The sequence below is a fragment of the Bombina bombina genome, chromosome 1, assembly GCF_027579735.1.
Source record: "Bombina bombina isolate aBomBom1 chromosome 1, aBomBom1.pri, whole genome shotgun sequence".
In the NCBI taxonomy this organism is placed as follows: Eukaryota; Metazoa; Chordata; class Amphibia; order Anura; family Bombinatoridae; genus Bombina; species Bombina bombina.
In genome coordinates this window covers 1,031,084,601-1,031,105,328 of record NC_069499.1, presented here as the reverse complement: position 1 = coordinate 1,031,105,328, position 20,728 = coordinate 1,031,084,601, and the positions used below count along the sequence as shown (strand labels likewise).

The 20,728-nt window shown below is 41.5% G+C and overlaps 1 protein-coding gene across 1 annotated transcript in view; it reads right to left on the bottom strand.

Annotated features, from left to right (window-relative positions):
• Positions 1–20,728, bottom strand: part of LOC128664454 (protein 4.2) — a 165,406-nt gene that overhangs the window by 59,223 nt on the left and 85,455 nt on the right. Inside the window, exons 11-13 of the mRNA XM_053719290.1 lie at positions 18,708–18,874; positions 16,595–16,728; positions 6,493–6,653 (exon numbers count right to left, since the gene is read on the bottom strand). Of these exons, the coding sequence (XP_053575265.1) occupies positions 6,493–6,653; positions 16,595–16,728; positions 18,708–18,874 (462 nt within the window). The remainder of the gene's footprint in view (positions 1–6,492; positions 6,654–16,594; positions 16,729–18,707; positions 18,875–20,728) is intronic.

The window sequence follows — 20,728 nt, the reverse complement described above, 5'->3', positions numbered from 1 at the left end:
TGGGTTATATGACACAAATTAAAGGACCAGTCAACACAGTAGATTTGCATAATCAACAAATGCAAGATATCAAGACAATGCAATAGCACTTAGTCTGAACTTCAAATGAGTAGTAGATTTTTTTTCTGACAATTTTAAAAAAGTTATGTCTTTTTCCACTCCCCCTGTACCATGTGACAGCCATCAGCCAATCACAAATGCATACACGTACCATGTGACAGCCATCAGCCATTCACAAATGCATACACACTTATTCTTGCACATGCTCAGTAGGAGCTGGTGACTCAAAAAGTTTAAATATAAAAAGACTGTACACATTTTGTTAATGGAAGTAAATTGGAAAGTTGTTTAAAATTGCATGCGCTATCTGAATAATGAAAGTTTAATTTTTATTGAGTGTCCCTTTAAGTCTGCAGACACAGTACACACCACCAGCTCTCTGAGGCCCTCACAGGATATGTGTGTAGGCTACCAAAAAACAGTAATAACTTTTTTACTAATGGAAGTTGTGATGAGAGCAGGATGTGATGTCACTAGCATGTGGGCGGGGCTTAGGTCCGGTGTCTGTGTCGCAGTTAGTTTAGTACAATCAACCTGTCTGGATGTGTATTGCTATGCTCTGTAATAAAATAGAGTTGTACCATCATTGCTGTGTCCTGCATATGTCCTGCATCTCATGACATGGTGTCAGAAGTTCTGGACTGCGCTTCTGTTCCTGATCGATTGCAATGTCAAAGTTTACCCCACCTGAGCCTTTTGACTTTTCTCAGCCTGCAGCTTGGCCCACATGGCGTCAGCGGTTTCAGCGCTTCAGGATTGCATCCAAACTGAACAAGGAGAGTGGTGAAGTACAAGTTAATTCTCTTTTATACTCCATGGGGAAAGATGTAGAGCCAGTGTTCAATGCTTTTACTTTTCAAGAAGGGGAAGAAGTTAACTTTGATATAGTTATGGATAAACTCAGTGCCCACTTTGTGCCCAAAAGAAATGTGATTCATGAGAGAGCTTGTTTTCACAAACGTAATCAGCGTGTGGGAGAATCTGTGGAGTCATTTGTGCGCAGCCTGTATGAATTAGCTGAATTCTGTGAGTTTGGTGTTGCTAAAGAAGAGCAAATCAGAGACAGAATAGTTATTGGAATTGCAGATGCTGAAGTCTCCCTGAAGCTGCAGTTAGAGCCTGATTTAACGTTAGAAGGGGCTATTAGGATGGCCCGCCAGAGTGAACTGGTGAAAAAGCAAAGTGCTGATCTGAGGTCTGAGAGTATTGTGGATGAAGTGCAACAGTCTAGAAAAATTACTAGTGAAAGGCACAGTGTGAGCGGTAGATCAAAAGTACTGGAAAGGCCTAGAAGTGGATGGGCGCAACATGGCCGATGCACACGGTGCTACCGGGCTCATGATCAGAGTGCCATATGCCCGGCCAGAGATAAAAGATGCAGAAAATGTAACAGAATAGGCCATTTTGAAGTGGTGTGTAAAACTGAATACATTAAGGAGATGCAGGTGGACAGTGACCAGGAGGGTCAGGAAGTGTCTTTTGTGGGGTCTGTTGTGGAACGGACAAGCTCAGAGGAAGATTGGAATGTTACTTTTACTGTAATGGGAGCCAATGTTGATTTTAAGATTGACACAGGAGCTGATATCACTGTAATGTCTTTTGCTGAATTTATGAAACTGCCTCGACAGCCCCAGCTGGCGAAGGTTACGACAAACGTCCATAGTCCTGGTGGCCGCATTGATTGTGTGGGGAAATTTCTCGCCAGCTGTGAGTACAAACAAAAAAAGTTCACCATGTGGGTGCATGTGATCCGAGGTCAGTGTGTTAACAGTTTATTGAGCAGAAAAGCAGCCTGTGATTTGGGCCTCGTGGCCAGAGTGAATGAGGTCTCTGAAGATATGTTTGGCGAGTTGGGCCTACTGAACTGCAAACCTGTCCGTATAGCACTTAAAAGTGATGCAGTCCCATACAGTATTTCTACTCCTCGTAGAATTCCGTTCCCGCTCATGCCTCAAGTGGAGAAAGAGCTCATGCGCATGAAGTCTATGGGGGTTATTGAAGAGGTTGTTGAAGCAACTGATTGGTGTGCCCCCATTGTTCCAGTTGCAAAGAAAAATGGGAAGGTGCGCATCTGTGTGGACCTGAAAAGGTTGAATGAGGCAGTGAAGAGGGAGAGATTTGTGCTGCCGACGTTGGAAGATATAGCCCCGAAGTTGGCTGGGGCGAAGTTCTTTTCCACATTAGACGCTTCTAGCGGCTTTTGGCAGATCCCCCTGGATCCAAAGTGCCGCAAACTGACTACCTTTATCACTCCGGTAGGTCGGTTCTGCTTCTGCAGACTTCCCTTTGGGATATCCTCCGCTCCTGAGATCTTTCAAAGGGAAATGAGTTCTCTCCTGAGTGGCCACGTGGGCACAGCAGTCGTCATGGACGACATTCTGGTGTATGGGTCTACAGCGGAGGAGCATGATCAGCGTTTGAGTTGTGTGCTGCAGGCTCTCAAAGAGTCTGGGCTGAAGCTGAACAAAGAAAAATGTCATTTTAGGAAAACTGAATTATGCTACTTTGGGCATATCATCAACGGAGATGGCATCAAGCCGGACCCCGAGAAAATTCGGGCTATCGAACAGATGAAAAGCCCTTCTGATGTACATGAGCTGAGACAGATATTGGGCCTTGTAAATTACGTGGGCAAGTTTCTTCCAGATTTATCTACAGTTTTGCACCCTATCACAGAGTTGCTTAAGAAAGATGTTGCCTGGGTCTGGGGACCCTCACAAGAAAAAGCGTTCCTGCATGCTAAGTCTCTGCTGGGGTCTGCCCCAGTGCTGGGGTTCTACGACCCTTCAAAAAAGACTGTGGTTAGTGCTGATGCAAGCAGTTATGGGTTGGGGGCTGCACTCCTGCAGCTGAATGACAACAAACTACAGCCCATCGCCTACTGTTCCCGCACACTGACGGCTGCGGAGTCAAAATACGCTCAAATTGAGAAAGAGTGCCTGGCTGCAGTTTGGGCCTGTGAGCGCTTTCAGCGTTATCTAGTGGGTTTGGAGAAATTTAGTCTGGAAACTGACCACAAACCGCTAGTCCCTCTTATCAATTCTTATGACATTGACAAAACACCCTTGAGATGCCAGAGACTTTTAATGAGACTGCTCAGGTTCAATGTTCAGGCAGTGCATGTGCCGGGGAAGCAGCTGGTTGTGGCAGATACACTGTCCAGGCTCCCGCTGGCTGCTGCTGAAGAATCCTCCACAGAGTCGGATGTAAAAGTGTATGTTGATTCAGTTCTGGCCTCTAAGTCCATTTCTTCAAGGAAACTGGAAGAGATAAAGAAAGAGACATATTTGGACACAGATCTGCAAGAAGTTATAAGGTACATAAGAGATGGCTGGCCCGAGAGCCGGGCAGCCTGGATGTCTTTAAATGCTTACCAGCCAGAGAGGTCGCAGCTCACGGAGCTGGAGGGGTTGGTGCTGTTCCAAGACCGTATTGTAATTCCTGTCAGCATGAGGAAGGAGATGTTAAACAGGATTCACGATGGCCACTTAGGCATTACAAAGTGCAGAGAAAGAGCAGCTACAGCTGTGTGGTGGCCTGGGATCAGCTCCGACATTGCAAATCACGTGTCTAAATGTGCCTTTTGCCGGGAACGCCGGCCTACTCAGAGAAGGGAGCCCTTAATGTCTACTCCGCTGCCTGCGGGGCCGTGGCAGAAAATAGCTGCTGATTTGTGCGAACTGCACGGGAAAAAGTTTCTTGTTGTTATCGACTACTATTCCAGGTATTTGGAAATAGCACCCCTGAATGATATCACAAGTCAGGCCGTTATCATTCGCCTGAAGAGCTTGTTCGCCCGCTGGGGCATTCCAATGGAGCTGGTGAGTGATAATGGCATGCAGTTCGCTTCTACAGAGTTCAGTGCTTTCAGCAGGGAATATGATTTTGTACATTCCACGTCAAGTCCACATTATCCGCAGGCCAACGGAATGGCTGAAAGGGCAGTTCAAACAACAAAATTCATTCTAAAGCAATCTGAACCGTACCTAGCCCTCTTGTCATACAGGGCGACGCCCATTCAAGCCACCGGGTTTAGCCCGGCACAGCTGATGCTAGGACGCCAGATTCGCACCACTTTACCCTCAGTGGGTGTCTTCAAGCCGCCTGGCCCTGTTCCTCGGGACGAAGTCCTTAGGAGGGATGAAGAGGCCAAAAAGGGTTATCGTTTCTTCTACGACAGGAGACATTCTGTCAGGCCTTTACAGGAACTGAAAGCGGGCCAAAGTGTCAGAATTAAACTGGATGATGAGAAGAAATGGAAGACGCCTGCTACGGTAGTGGGCCGCTCTCCAGAACCAAGGTCTTACACAGTCCTTACAGAGGGAGGGACGGTTACACGCCGTAACCGAAGACATCTTCAGCCTGTACCTGAGAGTCTGGAACCGGATACCTCAGTACCACCGCCGGTGGGATCCCCTGTTCTAAGAGAGGTGCCTTCCCCTCAGCAAGATCATAGCGGGGATATATCTTTGCCTCCAGCAGACTCTTGTTCACCATCTTCTGTATCAGAGGACAGTTCATGCAAAGTTACATCAAGCGGAAGAGTGGTGAAACTTCCGGCCCGATACAGGGACTGACTTTAGCTAGAACAGTGACCGGAAGTATGGGCAGAATAATCCCATGGTCACTGTGGACTAGGGTAGTCTACCCCGATGTCCAAGTCAGGATGTAATTTATTTGTTCATGTTTTCTAATCTATCTGTTTTATAATGTTCAAAAACAAAATGTTGTTGTATACCCTGTTGGTGTACCTTGTTATTTAATATATGCGAATGTATGCTTTGCCTTTGAAAAAGGGGAAGATGTGATGAGAGCAGGATGTGATGTCACTAGCATGTGGGCGGGGCTTAGGTCCGGTGTCTGTGTCGCAGTTAGTTTAGTACAATCAACCTGTCTGGATGTGTATTGCTATGCTCTGTAATAAAATAGAGTTGTACCATCATTGCTGTGTCCTGCATATATCCTGCATCTCATGACAGAAGTATATTGCCAAAATGCTTCTATTTAAAATGGAACTGTACCCATGCATATTTCAATGGTGACCTTTCTATTTCTTTAAGTGAGGCTCAGACATACACTGGAACAAAACTACAATAGTAGATTATGGTGAGATATAACTAGTTATTCACTCACATATTTAAATGTTTCTCTAAAGGCTTCATTTTTCTTCAGTATGACTCTGCCATAAAAACATAATCAATATATACAGAAGTATTTCATTAAAATCATTTAACCTGATAATGGGAACAATACTCACTGGGAAAAAATATTTAATAAACCATATTTATTCGTAAATCTTCTAAAAAATTACATTTACTGCTTAATGCATTTTGACAAGTCACTTCCGCAGGAGTAATTCTTATGAGAGTTGAAAAATACTATATTTTCTTTTATATTTCCTTTGGGCGTGTAATAATTTTAATTCCATGAAATTAATATATACACACACATCACTAAATCCATAATACCACAATCCAAACTTATTCTGAAATCCAAACTTTTTAATTAATAAAATGATCAAAAAGTACTTTTTTCCACAGTCTGTAAGTCACAATCTTTTATGCCTGTGTATTTAGTAATGATTTTTGGATTCTAAAATGCAAATAATAGTCTATATTTATTTTAAACAACAAATATTACCTTTCTGATTACAGTACTGTACTATCTTTCTGTGGGTACTGTGTATACAAAAGTATTACAAATGATATAATACTACTTTTATATTACATGTATAAGCTGTAGTATCACATGTAAATATTGCCTAAAGGACATAAGATATTGTTGTTTACACTTGGTGCCATCCCAACTCCAAACTGACCCATTTTACAGATGCAAATATTCTGAAATATAAACTATTCTGAAATCCAAACATTTTCTACATACATATCTATATACCTATACATACACAGGGGCGGAACTCCAGGGGGTGCAGATTCACATTTTTTTTTCTGTTAAATGTAAAAAAAAAAAAAGATATGTATCAAATTCACCTTTTTTTGGGGGGTGGGTGGGGTGAAACCCTTCTTAGATTCTTGCACCTGGGCCCTGTGGTTTCTAGTTACGCCTCTGTACATACACATATACATACACTCTCTATTTTACATGGTGCAGTGATATTGAAGAAAAAGGAAGCCTTAACATTTCATAAATTATGATGATATTAGTGCATAGAGATACTAATATCTTAGCATAAAATGATGAATGTGAGTATTGTACTTCTCTTAATTCTTACATGTTTTTAGAATGTACATAACTATCATTTTATGCAATTTCTCAGTATCATGCCTGTGGGTCTACTTGATAAGTCAGGTTTCAGGAATTGTCTAATATGTATTTTTTATATTGTTTCTTTCTGTGACTGGTAACATCCAGATAGAGTGTTAAAACGTTTTGAGTGTGCTTTCATAAGCACAGGTATAATATGACACTGACATTGCTGTGCATTAGCCGGCAGGACTTCCAACTTCTGGTAGCTGATTATTTCCTTAAGTTTGTTGCTTTTCAGTTGTACACAAAGCCTCCTGGACCCAACTAGGGTTGGTGTGAAAGTCAATGGGTAACAGAGCTGTCCTCCGGGAAGCACATCGTCACACCTAGAAACCACAGGAATACAGAAAGCATGAGTAAGTGTTACCATAGAACAGTCAGCACTTTTACAGTATTTTTACAATCTTGAAAGTTAATGACTAAAATTCCTGAACATCCATATTTTGCAAGGTACAGACTGTGCAATCAAGTCACTTATGAGACAAGGTGTGTTTATGAAAAAAATACACTATAAAAATAAATGTTAAAAAACAGCTATCAAACCTTGTCAATTTGAGTTGTTTCACATTATTGTGTTTCTTTTGAACCTTGGTAAATGCTAAGAAAAAATGTCACGCTAAATAGCAAAACTCTTAAAGGGATATTCAACCTGATTGATTTAGATAGAGCATTTCATTTTAAGCAACTTTATAATCTACTCCTATTATCAATTTTTATTCATTCTATTGGTATCTTTATTTGAAAAAGCAGGAATCTAAGCTTAGGAGCCGGCCCATTTTTGGTTCAGAACCCTAGGTAGTGCTTGCTGATTGGTGGCTACATTCAGCCACCAATAAGCAAACTCTTCCCAGGTGCTGAACAAAAAATGGGCCAGCTCCTAAACTTATATTACTGCTTTTCAAATAAAGAAAGCAGGAGAATGAAGAAAATTGATAATAGGAGTAAATTAGAAAGTTCTTTAAAATAGCATGCTCTATCTGAATCATGAAAGAAAAAAAATGGGTTTCATATTCCTTTAACCCCTTAACGACCAACGACGTATGGGGTACGTCCTGCAAAAAAATGCAGTTAATGACCAAGGACGTACCCCATACGTCGTTGGTCTTTGAAAGCAGTGGAAGCGATCCTGATAGCTTCCAGCTGCTTTCATGTTATTGCAGTGATGCCTCAATATTGAGGCATCCTGCAATAACTGTTTTTAGCCATCCGATGCAGAGAGAGCCACTCTGTGGCCCTCTCTGCATCGGCTAGATAACCATTACCGTTGGTGGGTGGGAGCTCATCCAGGGAGGCGGGTGGGCAGTTATTGGTGGAGGAGGAGGGAGGGATCTTGTGCGGGTGCGCGCGCGTGCACGGGCGCGTGCACGAGAGCCGTGCACGCGCGTGCACGTGAGATCAATGCAAACAGCATCAATATGCTGTAGATCTGGAGGGTGGTAGAGAGGACTGGGGAGGGTGGCATTTTCAAATCAAGGCATCTGGGAGAGGGTGGGGGGTTGGATGTTGAGGGGGGGGGGGGCAGCTACACTACAAAAATATTTAATAAAATAAAAAAATTTAAATACATTATTATTTTTCAAAATGGGTACTGGCAGACCCAATATGGTGCACAATAAAGGCAGAGGGGGGGGGGGGTTAAAGAGCTGTTTGGGGGGGATCAGGGAGGTTGGGGGCTAAGGGGGGTCCTACACAGCAGAAGAATTTTTTTTTTTAAAAAAAAACCTAAAACCCCCCAAAAAACTTTTATTTTAGTACTGGCAGACTTTCTGCCAGTACTTAAGATGGCGGGGACAATTGTGGGGTGGGGGAGGGAAGGGAGCTGTTTGGGAGGGATCAGGGGGTGGGATGTGTCAGGTGGGAGGCTGATCTCTACACTAAAGCTAAAATTAACCCTGCAAGCTCCCTACAAGCTACCTAATTAACTCCTTCACTGCTAGACATAATATACGTGTGATGCGCAGCGGCATTTAGCGACCTTCTAACTACCAAAAAGCAACGCCAAAGCCATATATGTCTGCTATTTCTGAACAAAGGGGATCCCAGAGAAGCATTTACAACAATTTGTGCCATAATTGCACAAGCTGTTTGTAAATAATTTCAGTGAGAAACCTAAAATTGTGAAATATTTAAAGTTTTTTTTTAATTTGATCGCATTTGGCGGTGAAATGGTGGCATGAAATATACCAAAATGGTCCTAGATCAATACTTGGGGTTGTTTACTACACTACACTAAAGCTAAAATTAACCCTACAAGCTCCCTACATGCTCCCTAATTAACCCCTTCACTGCTGCGCATAATACACGTGTGGTGCGCAGTGGCATTTAGCGGCCTTCTAATTACCAAAAAGCAACGTAAAAGCCATATATGACTGCTATTTCTGAACAAAGGGGATCCCAGAGAAGCATTTAAAACCATTTGTGCAATAATTGCACAAGCTGTTTCTAAATAATTTCAGTGAGAAACCTAAAGTTTGTGAAATAATTTGTGAAAAAGTGAACATTTTTTTTTATTTGATCGCATTTGGCGGTGAAATGGTGGCATGAAATATACCAAAATGGGCCTAGATCAATACTTTGGGATGTCTTCTAAATATATATATATATATATATATATATATATATATATATATATATATATATATATATATACATGTTAAAGGATATTCAGGGATTCCTGACAGATATCAGTGTCCCAATGTAACTAGCGCTAATTTTGAAAAAAAGTTGTTTGGAAATAGCAAAGTGCTACTTTTATTTAGTGCCCTATAACTTGCAAAAAAAGCAAAGAACATGTAAACATTGGGTATTTCTAAACTCAGGACAAAATTTAGAAACTATTTAGCATGGGTGTTTTTTGGTGGTTGTAGATGTGCAACAGATTTTGGGGGTCAAAGTTTGAAAAAATTGTTTTTTTTCCATTTTTTCCTCATATTTTATAATTTTTTTTAATAGTAAATTATAAGATATGATGAAAATAATGGTATCTTTAGAAAGTCCATTTAATGGCGAGAAAAACGGTATATAATATGTGTGGGTACAGTAAATGAGTAAGAGGAAAATTACAGCTAAACACAAACACCGCAGAAATGTAAAAATAGCCTTGGTCCCAAACGGTCAACAAATGGAAAAGTGCTCTGGTCACTAAGGGGTTAAAGGGATACTAAACTCCAAAATGTAATCTCCATAAACTAATTAATTTACTGAAAATACAATATAACAACATTGCAATATGCAGTTTTTAATTTATGCTTTCCATAAAAATAAATATTAAAAATGAACCATTTATTAGTCAAAATTAGACCTTCATTATTCAGAGCGAGCTTACAATTTTATAAAACTTTGAAATGTACTTTTTTTTATATAAAAATGCAAGGGCTAGATTACAAGTGAGAGGCAAATGTTTTTGCACAAGTTATATTGTGTTTTCGCGCTCGGTTTTAATTGCGCTTATATTGCACTAGCGCAACTAGCGATTTATGCTACAATTCTTACTGCGATCTCAGAGCTGTGGTTAACTGTTTTCCAAAACTAAAAAGTGTCACAAAACACATCAAAAATACATTACAAAGTACAGTTACACTCATAATAACACCATCTGATAAAAATGATAAAAAAAAATATTGCACAAAGATATGAGATCTCAGGTGTTAAAAAAAAAAAAGAAGCCGCCAAAGTACTTTAACATAGAGATACGTACAGATACATTGCTAAAGATGTATTTGTATGCATATACAGTATATATATATATATTTATATACAGTATATGTTTACTGTAAATATTTCACATTCCAGAATATGTTGTAAGTATTTTTAAATAGATATTCCTATATAAATCTGTATATATCTATACACAGTATATATAGCTATTGTGATGATAGCAGGATGTGATGTCACTAGCATGTGGGCGGGGCTTAGGTCCGGTGTCTGTGTCGCAGTTAGTTTAGTACAATCAACCTGTCTGGATGTGTATTGCTATGCTCTGTAATAAAATAGAGTTGTACCATCATTGCTGTGTCCTGCATATGTCCTGCATCTCATGACATGGTGTCAGAAGTTCTGGACTGCGCTTCTGTTCCTGATCGATTGCAATGTCAAAGTTTACCCCACCTGAGCCTTTTGACTTTTCTCAGCCTGCAGCTTGGCCCACATGGCGTCAGCGGTTTCAGCGCTTCAGGATTGCATCCAAACTGAACAAGGAGAGTGGTGAAGTACAAGTTAATTCTCTTTTATACTCCATGGGGAAAGATGTAGAGCCAGTGTTCAATGCTTTTACTTTTCAAGAAGGGGAAGAAGTTAACTTTGATATAGTTATGGATAAACTCAGTGCCCACTTTGTGCCCAAAAGAAATGTGATTCATGAGAGAGCTTGTTTTCACAAACGTAATCAGCGTGTGGGAGAATCTGTGGAGTCATTTGTGCGCAGCCTGTATGAATTAGCTGAATTCTGTGAGTTTGGTGTTGCTAAAGAAGAGCAAATCAGAGACAGAATAGTTATTGGAATTGCAGATGCTGAAGTCTCCCTGAAGCTGCAGTTAGAGCCTGATTTAACGTTAGAAGGGGCTATTAGGATGGCCCGCCAGAGTGAACTGGTGAAAAAGCAAAGTGCTGATCTGAGGTCTGAGAGTATTGTGGATGAAGTGCAACAGTCTAGGAAAATTACTAGTGAAAGGCACAGTGTGAGCGGTAGATCAAAAGTACTGGAAAGGCCTAGAAGTGGATGGGCGCAACATGGCCGATGCACACAGTGCTACCGGGCGCATGATCAGAGTGCCATATGCCCGGCCAGAGATAAAAGATGCAGAAAATGTAACAGAATAGGCCATTTTGAAGTGGTGTGTAAAACTGAATACATTAAGGAGATGCAGGTGGACAGTGACCAGGAGGGTCAGGAAGTGTATTTTGTGGGGTCTGTTGTGGAACGGACAAGCTCAGAGGAAGATTGGAAAGTTACTTTTACTGTAATGGGAGCCAATGTTGATTTTAAGATTGACACAGGAGCTGATATCACTGTAATGTCTTTTGCTGAATTTATGAAACTGCCTCGACAGCCCCAGCTGGCGAAGGTTACGACAAACGTCCATAGTCCTGGTGGCCGCATTGATTGTGTGGGGAAATTTCTCGCCAGCTGTGAGTACAAACAAAAAAAGTTCACCATGTGGGTGCATGTGATCCGAGGTCAGTGTGTTAACAGTTTATTGAGCAGAAAAGCAGCCTGTGATTTGGGCCTTGTGGCCAGAGTGAATGAGGTCTCTGAAGATATGTTTGGCGAATTGGGCCTACTGAACTGCAAACCTGTCGGTATAGCACTTAGAAGTGATGCAGTCCCATACAGTGTTTCTACTCCTCGTAGAATTCCGTTCCCGCTCATGCCTCAAGTGGAGAAAGAGCTCATGCGCATGAAGTCTATGGGGGTTATTGAAGAGGTTGTTGAAGCAACTGATTGGTGTGCCCCCATTGTTCCAGTTGCAAAGAAAAATGGGAAGGTGCGCATCTGTGTGGACCTGAAAAGGTTGAATGAGGCAGTGAAGAGGGAGAGATTTGTGCTGCCGACGTTGGAAGATATAGCCCCGAAGTTGGCTGGGGCGAAGTTCTTTTCCACATTAGACGCTTCTAGCGGCTTTTGGCAGATCCCCCTGGATCCAAAGTGCCGCAAACTGACTACCTTTATCACTCCGGTAGGTCGGTTCTGCGTCTGCAGACTTCCCTTTGGGATATCCTCCGCTCCTGAGATCTTTCAAAGGGAAATGAGTTCTCTCCTGAGTGGCCACGTGGGCACAGCAGTCGTCATGGACGACATTCTAGTGTATGGGTCTACAGTGGAGGAGCATGATCAGCGTTTGAGTTGTGTGCTGCAGGCTATCAAAGAGTCTGGGCTGAAGCTGAATTGGGCATGTCATCAACGGGGATGGCATCAAGCCGGACCCCGAGAAAATTCAGGCTATCGAACAGATGAAAAGCCCTTCGGATGTACATGAGCTGAGACAGATATTGGGCCTTGTAAATTACGTGGGCAAGTTTCTTCCAGATTTATCTACAGTTTTGCACCCTATCACAGAGTTGCTTAAGAAAGATGTTGCCTGGGTCTGGGGACCCTCACAAGAAAAAGCGTTCCTGCATGCTAAGTCCCTGCTGGGGTCTGCCCCAGTGCTGGGGTTCTACGACCCTTCAAAAAAGACTGTGGTTAGTGCTGATGCAAGCAGTTATGGGTTGGGGGCTGCACTCCTGCAGCTGAATGACAACAAACTACAGCCCATCGCCTACTGTTCCCGCACACTGACGGCTGCGGAGTCAAAATACGCTCAAATTGAGAAAGAGTGCCTGGCTGCAGTTTGGGCCTGTGAGCGCTTTCAGCGTTATCTAGTGGGTTTGGAGAAATTTAGTCTGGAAACTGACCACAAACCGCTAGTCCCTCTTATCAATTCTTATGACATCGACAAAACACCCTTGAGATGCCAGAGACTTTTAATGAGACAGCTCAGGTTCAATGTTCAGGCAGTGCATGTGCCGGGGAAGCAGCTGGTTGTGGCGGATACACTGTCCAGGCTCCCGCTGGCTGCTGCTGAAGAATCCTCCACAGAGTCGGATGTAAAAGTGTATGTTGATTCAGTTCTGGCCTCTAAGTCCATTTCTTCAAGGAAACTGGAAGAGATAAAGAAAGAGACATATTTGGACACAGATCTGCAAGAAGTTATAAGGTACATAAGAGATGGCTGGCCCGAGAGCCGGGCAGCCTGGATGTCTTTAAATGCTTACCAGCCAGAGAGGTCGCAGCTCACGGAGCTGGAGGGGTTGGTGCTGTTCCAAGACCGTATTGTAATTCCTGTCAGCATGAGGAAGGAGATGTTAAACAGGATTCACGATGGCCACTTAGGCATTACAAAGTGCAGAGAAAGAGCAGCTACAGCTGTGTGGTGGCCTGGGATCAGCTCCGACATTGCAAATCACGTGTCTAAATGTGCCTTTTGCCGGGAACGCCGGCCTACTCAGAGAAGGGAGCCCTTAATGTCTACTCCGCTGCCTGCGGGGCCGTGGCAGAAAATAGCTGCTGATTTGTGCGAACTGCACGGGAAAAAGTTTCTTGTTGTTATCGACTACTATTCCAGGTATTTGGAAATAGCACCCCTGAATGATATCACAAGTCAGGCCGTTATCATTCGCCTGAAGAGCTTGTTCGCCCGCTGGGGCATTCCAATGGAGCTGGTGAGTGATAATGGCATGCAGTTCGCTTCTACAGAGTTCAGTGCTTTCAGCAGGGAATATGATTTTGTACATTCCACGTCAAGTCCACATTATCCGCAGGCCAACGGAATGGCTGAAAGGGCAGTTCAAACAACAAAATTCATTCTAAAGCAATCTGAACCGTACCTAGCCCTCTTGTCATACAGGGCGACGCCCATTCAAGCCACCGGGTTTAGCCCGGCACAGCTGATGCTAGGACGCCAGATTCGCACCACTTTACCCTCAGTGGGTGTCTTCAAGCCGCCTGGCCCTGTTCCTCGGGACGAAGTCCTTAGGAGGGATGAAGAGGCCAAAAAGGGTTATCGTTTCTTCTACGACAGGAGACATTCTGTCAGGCCTTTACAGGAACTGAAAGCGGGCCAAAGTGTCAGAATTAAACTGGATGATGAGAAGAAATGGAAGACGCCTGCTACGGTAGTGGGCCGCTCTCCAGAACCAAGGTCTTACACAGTCCTTACAGAGGGAGGGACGGTTACACGCCGTAACCGAAGACATCTTCAGCCTGTACCTGAGAGTCTGGAACCGGATACCTCAGTACCACCGCCGGTGGGATCCCCTGTTCTAAGAGAGGTGCCTTCCCCTCAGCAAGATCATAGCGGGGATATATCTTTGCCTCCAGCAGACTCTTGTTCACCATCTTCTGTATCAGAGGACAGTTCATGCAAAGTTACATCAAGCGGAAGAGTGGTGAGGCTTCCGGCCTGATACAGGGACTGACTTTAGCTAGAACAGTGACCGGAAGTATGGGCAGAATAATCCCATGGTCACTGTGGACTAGGGTAGTCTACCCCGATGTCCAAGTCAGGATGTAATTTATTTGTTCATGTTTTCTAATCTATCTGTTTTTATAATGTTCTAAAACAAAATGTTGTTGTATACCCTGTTGGTGTACCTTGTTATTTAATATATGCGAATGTATGCTTTGTCTTTGAAAAAGGGGAAGATGTGATGATAGCAGGATGTGATGTCACTAGCATGTGGGCGGGGCTTAGGTCCGGTGTCTGTGTCGCAGTTAGTTTAGTACAATCAACCTGTCTGGATGTGTATTGCTATGCTCTGTAATAAAATAGAGTTGTACCATCATTGCTGTGTCCTGCATATGTCCTGCATCTCATGACAGCTATAAATATATATTTGTGCAAAAAAACATCAGATATATGTAGAAATATTTAATTATGAATAAATAGAACATATTCCATTATGTTAAGAACATTGGAATATGAAATATTCATATTTTCATGTTGGGTTAGCGCAATTTGCGAAAATGCGATCGTATTTGCCAAATAGTCGAGTGTTAGGTTTTTTTCCACTTTTTTTTCTATATTGACTTCCTTGGGGGAATATGTGAACTTGCATGCAATATTTGATGTTCATGTTTTTGTGCTAGTTGGATTACCGCTTGTGCAAAATCCGTTTTTTTACTTGTAATATGAGCGCAACCCAACTAGTGCAAAAAGCTAGATTGCGAAAATGCAATATACCGTGCCACTTGTAATCTAGCCCTGTTTTACTTGTTTTCTTTTTTGAGACTTTCTTTCTCTGTCTTAGCTGTGATAAGACCCATTTGTGAAACCAATATCTAATGGAAAAACTCAAAACAAAGATTGTACCCTCCTCTCATCACATTCACAAGTTCTGAGTACCTTTCTATTATATTCAGCGACACATCCTCTATCTTGTAATGTTTCACCTATCAGTGCATAGAACAAGCTCCACTGGGAACGATAGAGGTGTCCCAAAAAATATATTCAAAACGTTACAGAACAAATAAGTTATAACTTTAACCCCTTAATCCCTTAATGACCACAATGTACTCTGTATGTCGCTGGTCATTAAGGGTTTTCCTGCCCTATAATAGTGTTGGTCTCACCGCCAGTGATTTTATACCCTCCCTCCTGCAAGCGTTCTAAAATAGCGAGATCTTGCCACTGGCGGTGAAACCGCGCTATTGAAAAAACAAGCCCCATAGAAAGACAGTGTACTTCGCTGGTCGTTAAGAGGTTAAAAAAATGCCCTCTATAATAACAGTCTTCTCCAACATATGCAATAAATGATAATGTTAAAGAGAAATAAATTAAAAACCTCATCAGCTTTGGAAAAAAATGGAGACACAACCATGAGATGCGATACTTTACAAAAAGTATAGATTTTAAAAAATCCTGACCAATGCTTATGGGCAGACCCTTTGGTTCTATCCAGCAAGGCTACTTTATTAAAAAAACAAACAGATGTGAATATTTTACAATTATATTTAAATAAACTACATTGCAAACATGGTTCCTAAGTGCTGCTGCTTTTGTAATTGCTGTCTCCCCCCACGTTGCTAGAATGTCCCATTCAATGTGCGAGATATCACATTAAAAGAACCTGACATAGCTCTAGATTTTAATTGTAAGAATTGGCACTAACAAAGCTATGAATCTGCGCCTATGAGAGCTTACTGAGGTAGTCCCAGGCTTTGAGGGTGATATGGTAACAGTGATTGTTATACATACGGTTCTCACCTACACCCTGCTAGGCTTCTCTCTGTATACTCCCATACAAAGTAGTACATATGAAACCCACAAATGTTCTTCTGGGATTCAGACAGAGCAAACCATTTTGAAAACGTTTCAAATTTACTTCTATTACAAAAATTTGTTTTGTTCCCATGATATTCTGTGTTGAAGAGATACCTAGGTAGGCATCTAGAGAACTACATAGCAGGAAATAGTGCTGCCCTCTAGTGCTCTTGCAAATTAGATGACATTCTTGTAAAACTGCTGCCATACACCTCTGCTTTTCAACAAAAGACACCAAGACAACAAATAAAAATAGATAATAGAAGTCAAATAGAAAGTTGTTTAAAATGACAAGCTCTGTTTGAAAGGAACATTTTGTTTTTCATATTCCTTTAAGCCTCATTGTAATGCTACTTTTAAGTTTGCATTGTTGCAGCGTTTGATGATCATGCGTATGCTTTGAGGTCAGTACTGGTTATGAGGTTATTAGCAATGCTGAAATAGGATATGCATAGGACTTGACTTACCAATATTCTCTCTCTTTGTATAGTAGCCCTTTCCCTGATGCCTGGATCACACATTCCCTTAGGGCCTCTCCCAGAGGATTTGTGAAGACAGCCATTGCTGTGGTGGGTTGGAATTGTATAGCAACTTTAGGCATCTGCGCAGAAAGCAAGAAGGGTATTAAGGCCGCCATTGCATAATCTCTTCAGGGATACAAGTGACATAGACATGCTATATGCTTTGTCCTCTTTAGAACTGTTTCATCCTTGGCAGACTTTATATACATGCACATGAGGGTTATTTGGCTCATACAGTATATAGGTTAGAGTTTATGTTAATATAGGCCCAATATTATAGCTACCTCTTAATTCATATCTCCTCCCACCTTAGCCTTATTTCTCTCTAGCTGGTGTTCAGAGCTTACACTCATATACTCATAAAAGAACAATTGAAAGTGAATAGGAATATTATTATGCATAGAATGACAGGACACTATGCTCATTGTTTGCTCTGATATATGCACCTTGTTGGTATATGCATGAATATGATGATGAATGATACTGACATATTTTTAGTTATCTTTCTCTTTTTCTCTTCACACCATCTTACACTTTACTATCTCTTATTAATACCTCTTCAGGGTTTAGCAGATTGGTCATTAGTTTGGAGACAGCCTAAATGCTTCTTATACATAGACTAGATGTATTATAACTACCAGTCACAGATGAAGAAGACATACTGTATATAGACAGTAACATCCTCCTTCTGTGAACAGCTATGTAGACAAAAAATACACATTCATGGAGCATGTAAACAGCTATTTAACCCCCTTTCACTCTCTCCTTTTCCTTCCCATTTCTCACTCTCCCATTACTCTTTCACTCAGATCCTTCTTACATCTCACATATAACCCTTTGGGGTAGATTTATCAAATTTCGAGCAGACATGATCCCCTGTAGCGGATCATATCCGACCAACATTGATAAATGCTGACAGCATATGCTGTCAGCATTTATCATAGCACAAACATTTCTAGTGAAATGCTTGTGCAATGCCACCCCTGCACATTCGCGTCCAATTGGCCACTAGGAGTGGTGTCGATCATCGGGATGATTGCTGTCCGTCACCTCAGAGGTGGGGAATGAGTTAAGGAACAGCGGTCTTACAACCGCTGCTTCTTAACTTAAGTTTCAGGCGGACCTGAAACTTCAGGGGTAGATTGCAGCATCCGCTGCTTGATAAATCTACCCCCATACCTCAATTGTTGTTGCTTCCCCCCCCCCACTTTTTAATTCTCTATGTTTGTCCCATGTCCTTCCCTCTGTCACTGCTGCTTTTCCCTCACCTTTTTTTAAACCTTTGTTTGAGGTTACAGACAGTTGATGCTTCTGGTCACATGATCACAATGGCATCTATACACATTACACAGTATTGATCAGCAGCCATCAGTAGAGATAGACATATGTAATAAAGGTCCATACTGTCAAAATCAGGGGTTTCAGACACAAATCCAAACTGAGGTGCTGCTGTAGCGCTGGAAAAGTTAATCACTCATCTCTATTGGCCATTGGCCTAGAGCGTTTAAATGGACATTAAGCGCATATTTCTTGTGTGTAAGATTTGTACTTTGTGCTATATCGTATAGAGAATCCAAAAAGTAAAATTTGTTATCTAGGTTTTCAAAATGCTGCAAATTGTTTAAAGCAGATATTTTATTTGCAGCATTTGCTGATTACTGAACTTGCTTTTTGGTTTCTCTATGGGGTGCGGGACAAGCACCATTTTTATGCAAAAGCAAGAGGTGTCTAAGGTCCCTTAAAAAAGCCTTTGTGTTCCATAGTGATGCTTCAACTTTCAGTAATATCTTTCTTTGTTTCTCTGCATCTCCCTAACTGCTTCTATTAAATCCACCTGCCCTGTTGAATACCATATGCAAATAAAGTGTAGGACTTTCCTTTTAATGTGTGTGCATTCATATTTTTGTCAGTCATGTAATCATAGTACCCTGCAGATTATGTTTGTGCTTTATAAATAAATTATAATGATAAGAATGATGTCAGGCTGAAAAGGCTTAGCACATCAGAGTTGTCTGATCTTAAAGGTACTGAGGAGATAGTCTAAACAAGGTAATCTCACCTGAAGAACAAGGGCGGGTTTGCAGACTATCACATTCTGCTCTGCAAGAGCAAACCTGCTTCTCACACCCTTAGGTTGCTTTACCAGAGCAGTGACTCTGAGAAGGTTATTGTTCATCAGGGCATCTCGATAGAGGGAGTAACTCAGAAGGCAGGATACACTTTTCCCTGCAATAGGAAGATCATTTTAATAATGTTTGTGTAAACTGATCTAGTGCAGTTATGCATTATCAGGTTATGGGTATTTATTGCATCATATTTTGGTTTCAGTCTTAGCTAGTTTTAAGGGTATGATGGATAAATGTACTGTTGAAATGGTTTATTCTATGAGATATCAAAAGTCTTAATGTTACATGTTTGCCACTAAAATAGCTGGCTGTAATTGTATGTATATTATAAAGTATATGATTTTAAAGGGACAATCTAAAAATAAATTGCTATATTTTGTTAGAGCATTTTATTTTTAAACAAACTCCTTTCTTTTACTATGTGTTAGCCCCTGCAGTCGTTCTTGTGCTCCTGTGCCACTCAAGATGGCTGGTGACCAAATTAGTAGCATGCATATGCTCCATTCGCTACCTCTATCCTCATCAACTTTGACTGTGTGTTTAACCCATTTGAAAAGAACGTGAAGCTGCCTAAAATTGCATTAATGAAAAAGAACATTTTACTTTTACACTTGAATTATTATGTAGCGTCTATGTATTAGTAGATAACTCATATTTGAGAGAGTAAATATCTTAGGATATGAGGGCTACAAATTTGTTGCAAAATAATTAGATGTAAACTTTATTCTATGAGCAAATAATCAGAATGTTTGAGACATGAGCCCCAATTTATCAATTTCTGTTGGACCTGATCCGACATTGCGGATCAGGTCCGACAGACCTCGCTGAATACGGCTAGCAATACGCTCGCCGTATTCAGCATTGCACCAGCAGCTCACAAGAGCTGCTGGTGCAATGCCGCCCCCTGCTGACTCGGGGGGTGTCAATCAACCCGATCGTACTCGATCGGGTTGATTTCCGGCGATGTCTGTCCGCCTGCTCAGAGCAGGCGGACAAGTTATGGAGCAGCGATGTTTGTGACCGCTGCTTCATAACTGCTGTTTCTGCCGAGCCTGCAGGCTCGCCAGAAACACGGGGCATCAAGCTCCATTCGGAGCTTGATAAATATGCCCCAATATCCCAGTCTGGTACTTCAGTTTTGCTGTGATTACTTTCTGTGGCAAAAGGAGCATTAAGCTGAAATTTTAAGCAACTTAACTTACTCCTATTATCACATTTTCTTTATTCTCTTGGAAGCTTTATTTGAAATGCAAGAATGTAAGTTTAGATATTGGCCCATTTTTGGTGAACAACCTGGGTTGTCCTTGCTGATTGGTGGATAAATTCATCCACCAATTAAAAAGTGCTGTCCAGAGTTCTGAATAAAAAAAAAGCTTAGATGCCTTCTTTTTCAAATAAAGATAGCAAGAGAACGAAGAAAAATTGACAATAGGAGTAAATTAGAAAGCTGCTTAAAATTGCATGCTCTATCCGAACCACGAAAGAAAAAATTTGGGTTCCGTGTCCCTTAAATCCCCTCCCCCAAAAAGTTTAATTATGGAAGAGAAAAAACTTTGATTTGCTGCATTTCCTAGCAAAAGTTGCTGCAGAGCACATTCTGTGATATTTGGAACTCTGAGCCTCCTACATGGTACACTGTGCTTGGTTGATATGTACAGGAGCTAATTCTTTCCCTATCTGTCTACAGTTAAGGAGTTAAATGGACATAAAATCCAAACATGTTCTATCATGATTCAGATAGAACATACAAATTTAAACAACTTTCCAATTTAATTCAATGATCAAATTTGTTATTCTTTGTTGAAAAGCAGGAATGTAAGCTCAGGAGTGTGCACGTGTCTGCAGCACTATATGGCAGCAGTTTTGCAACAATGTTATACATTAGAAAGAGCACTAAATGGCAGCACTATTTCCTGTCATGTAGTGCTTCAGGCATGTGCACGCTACCTACCTA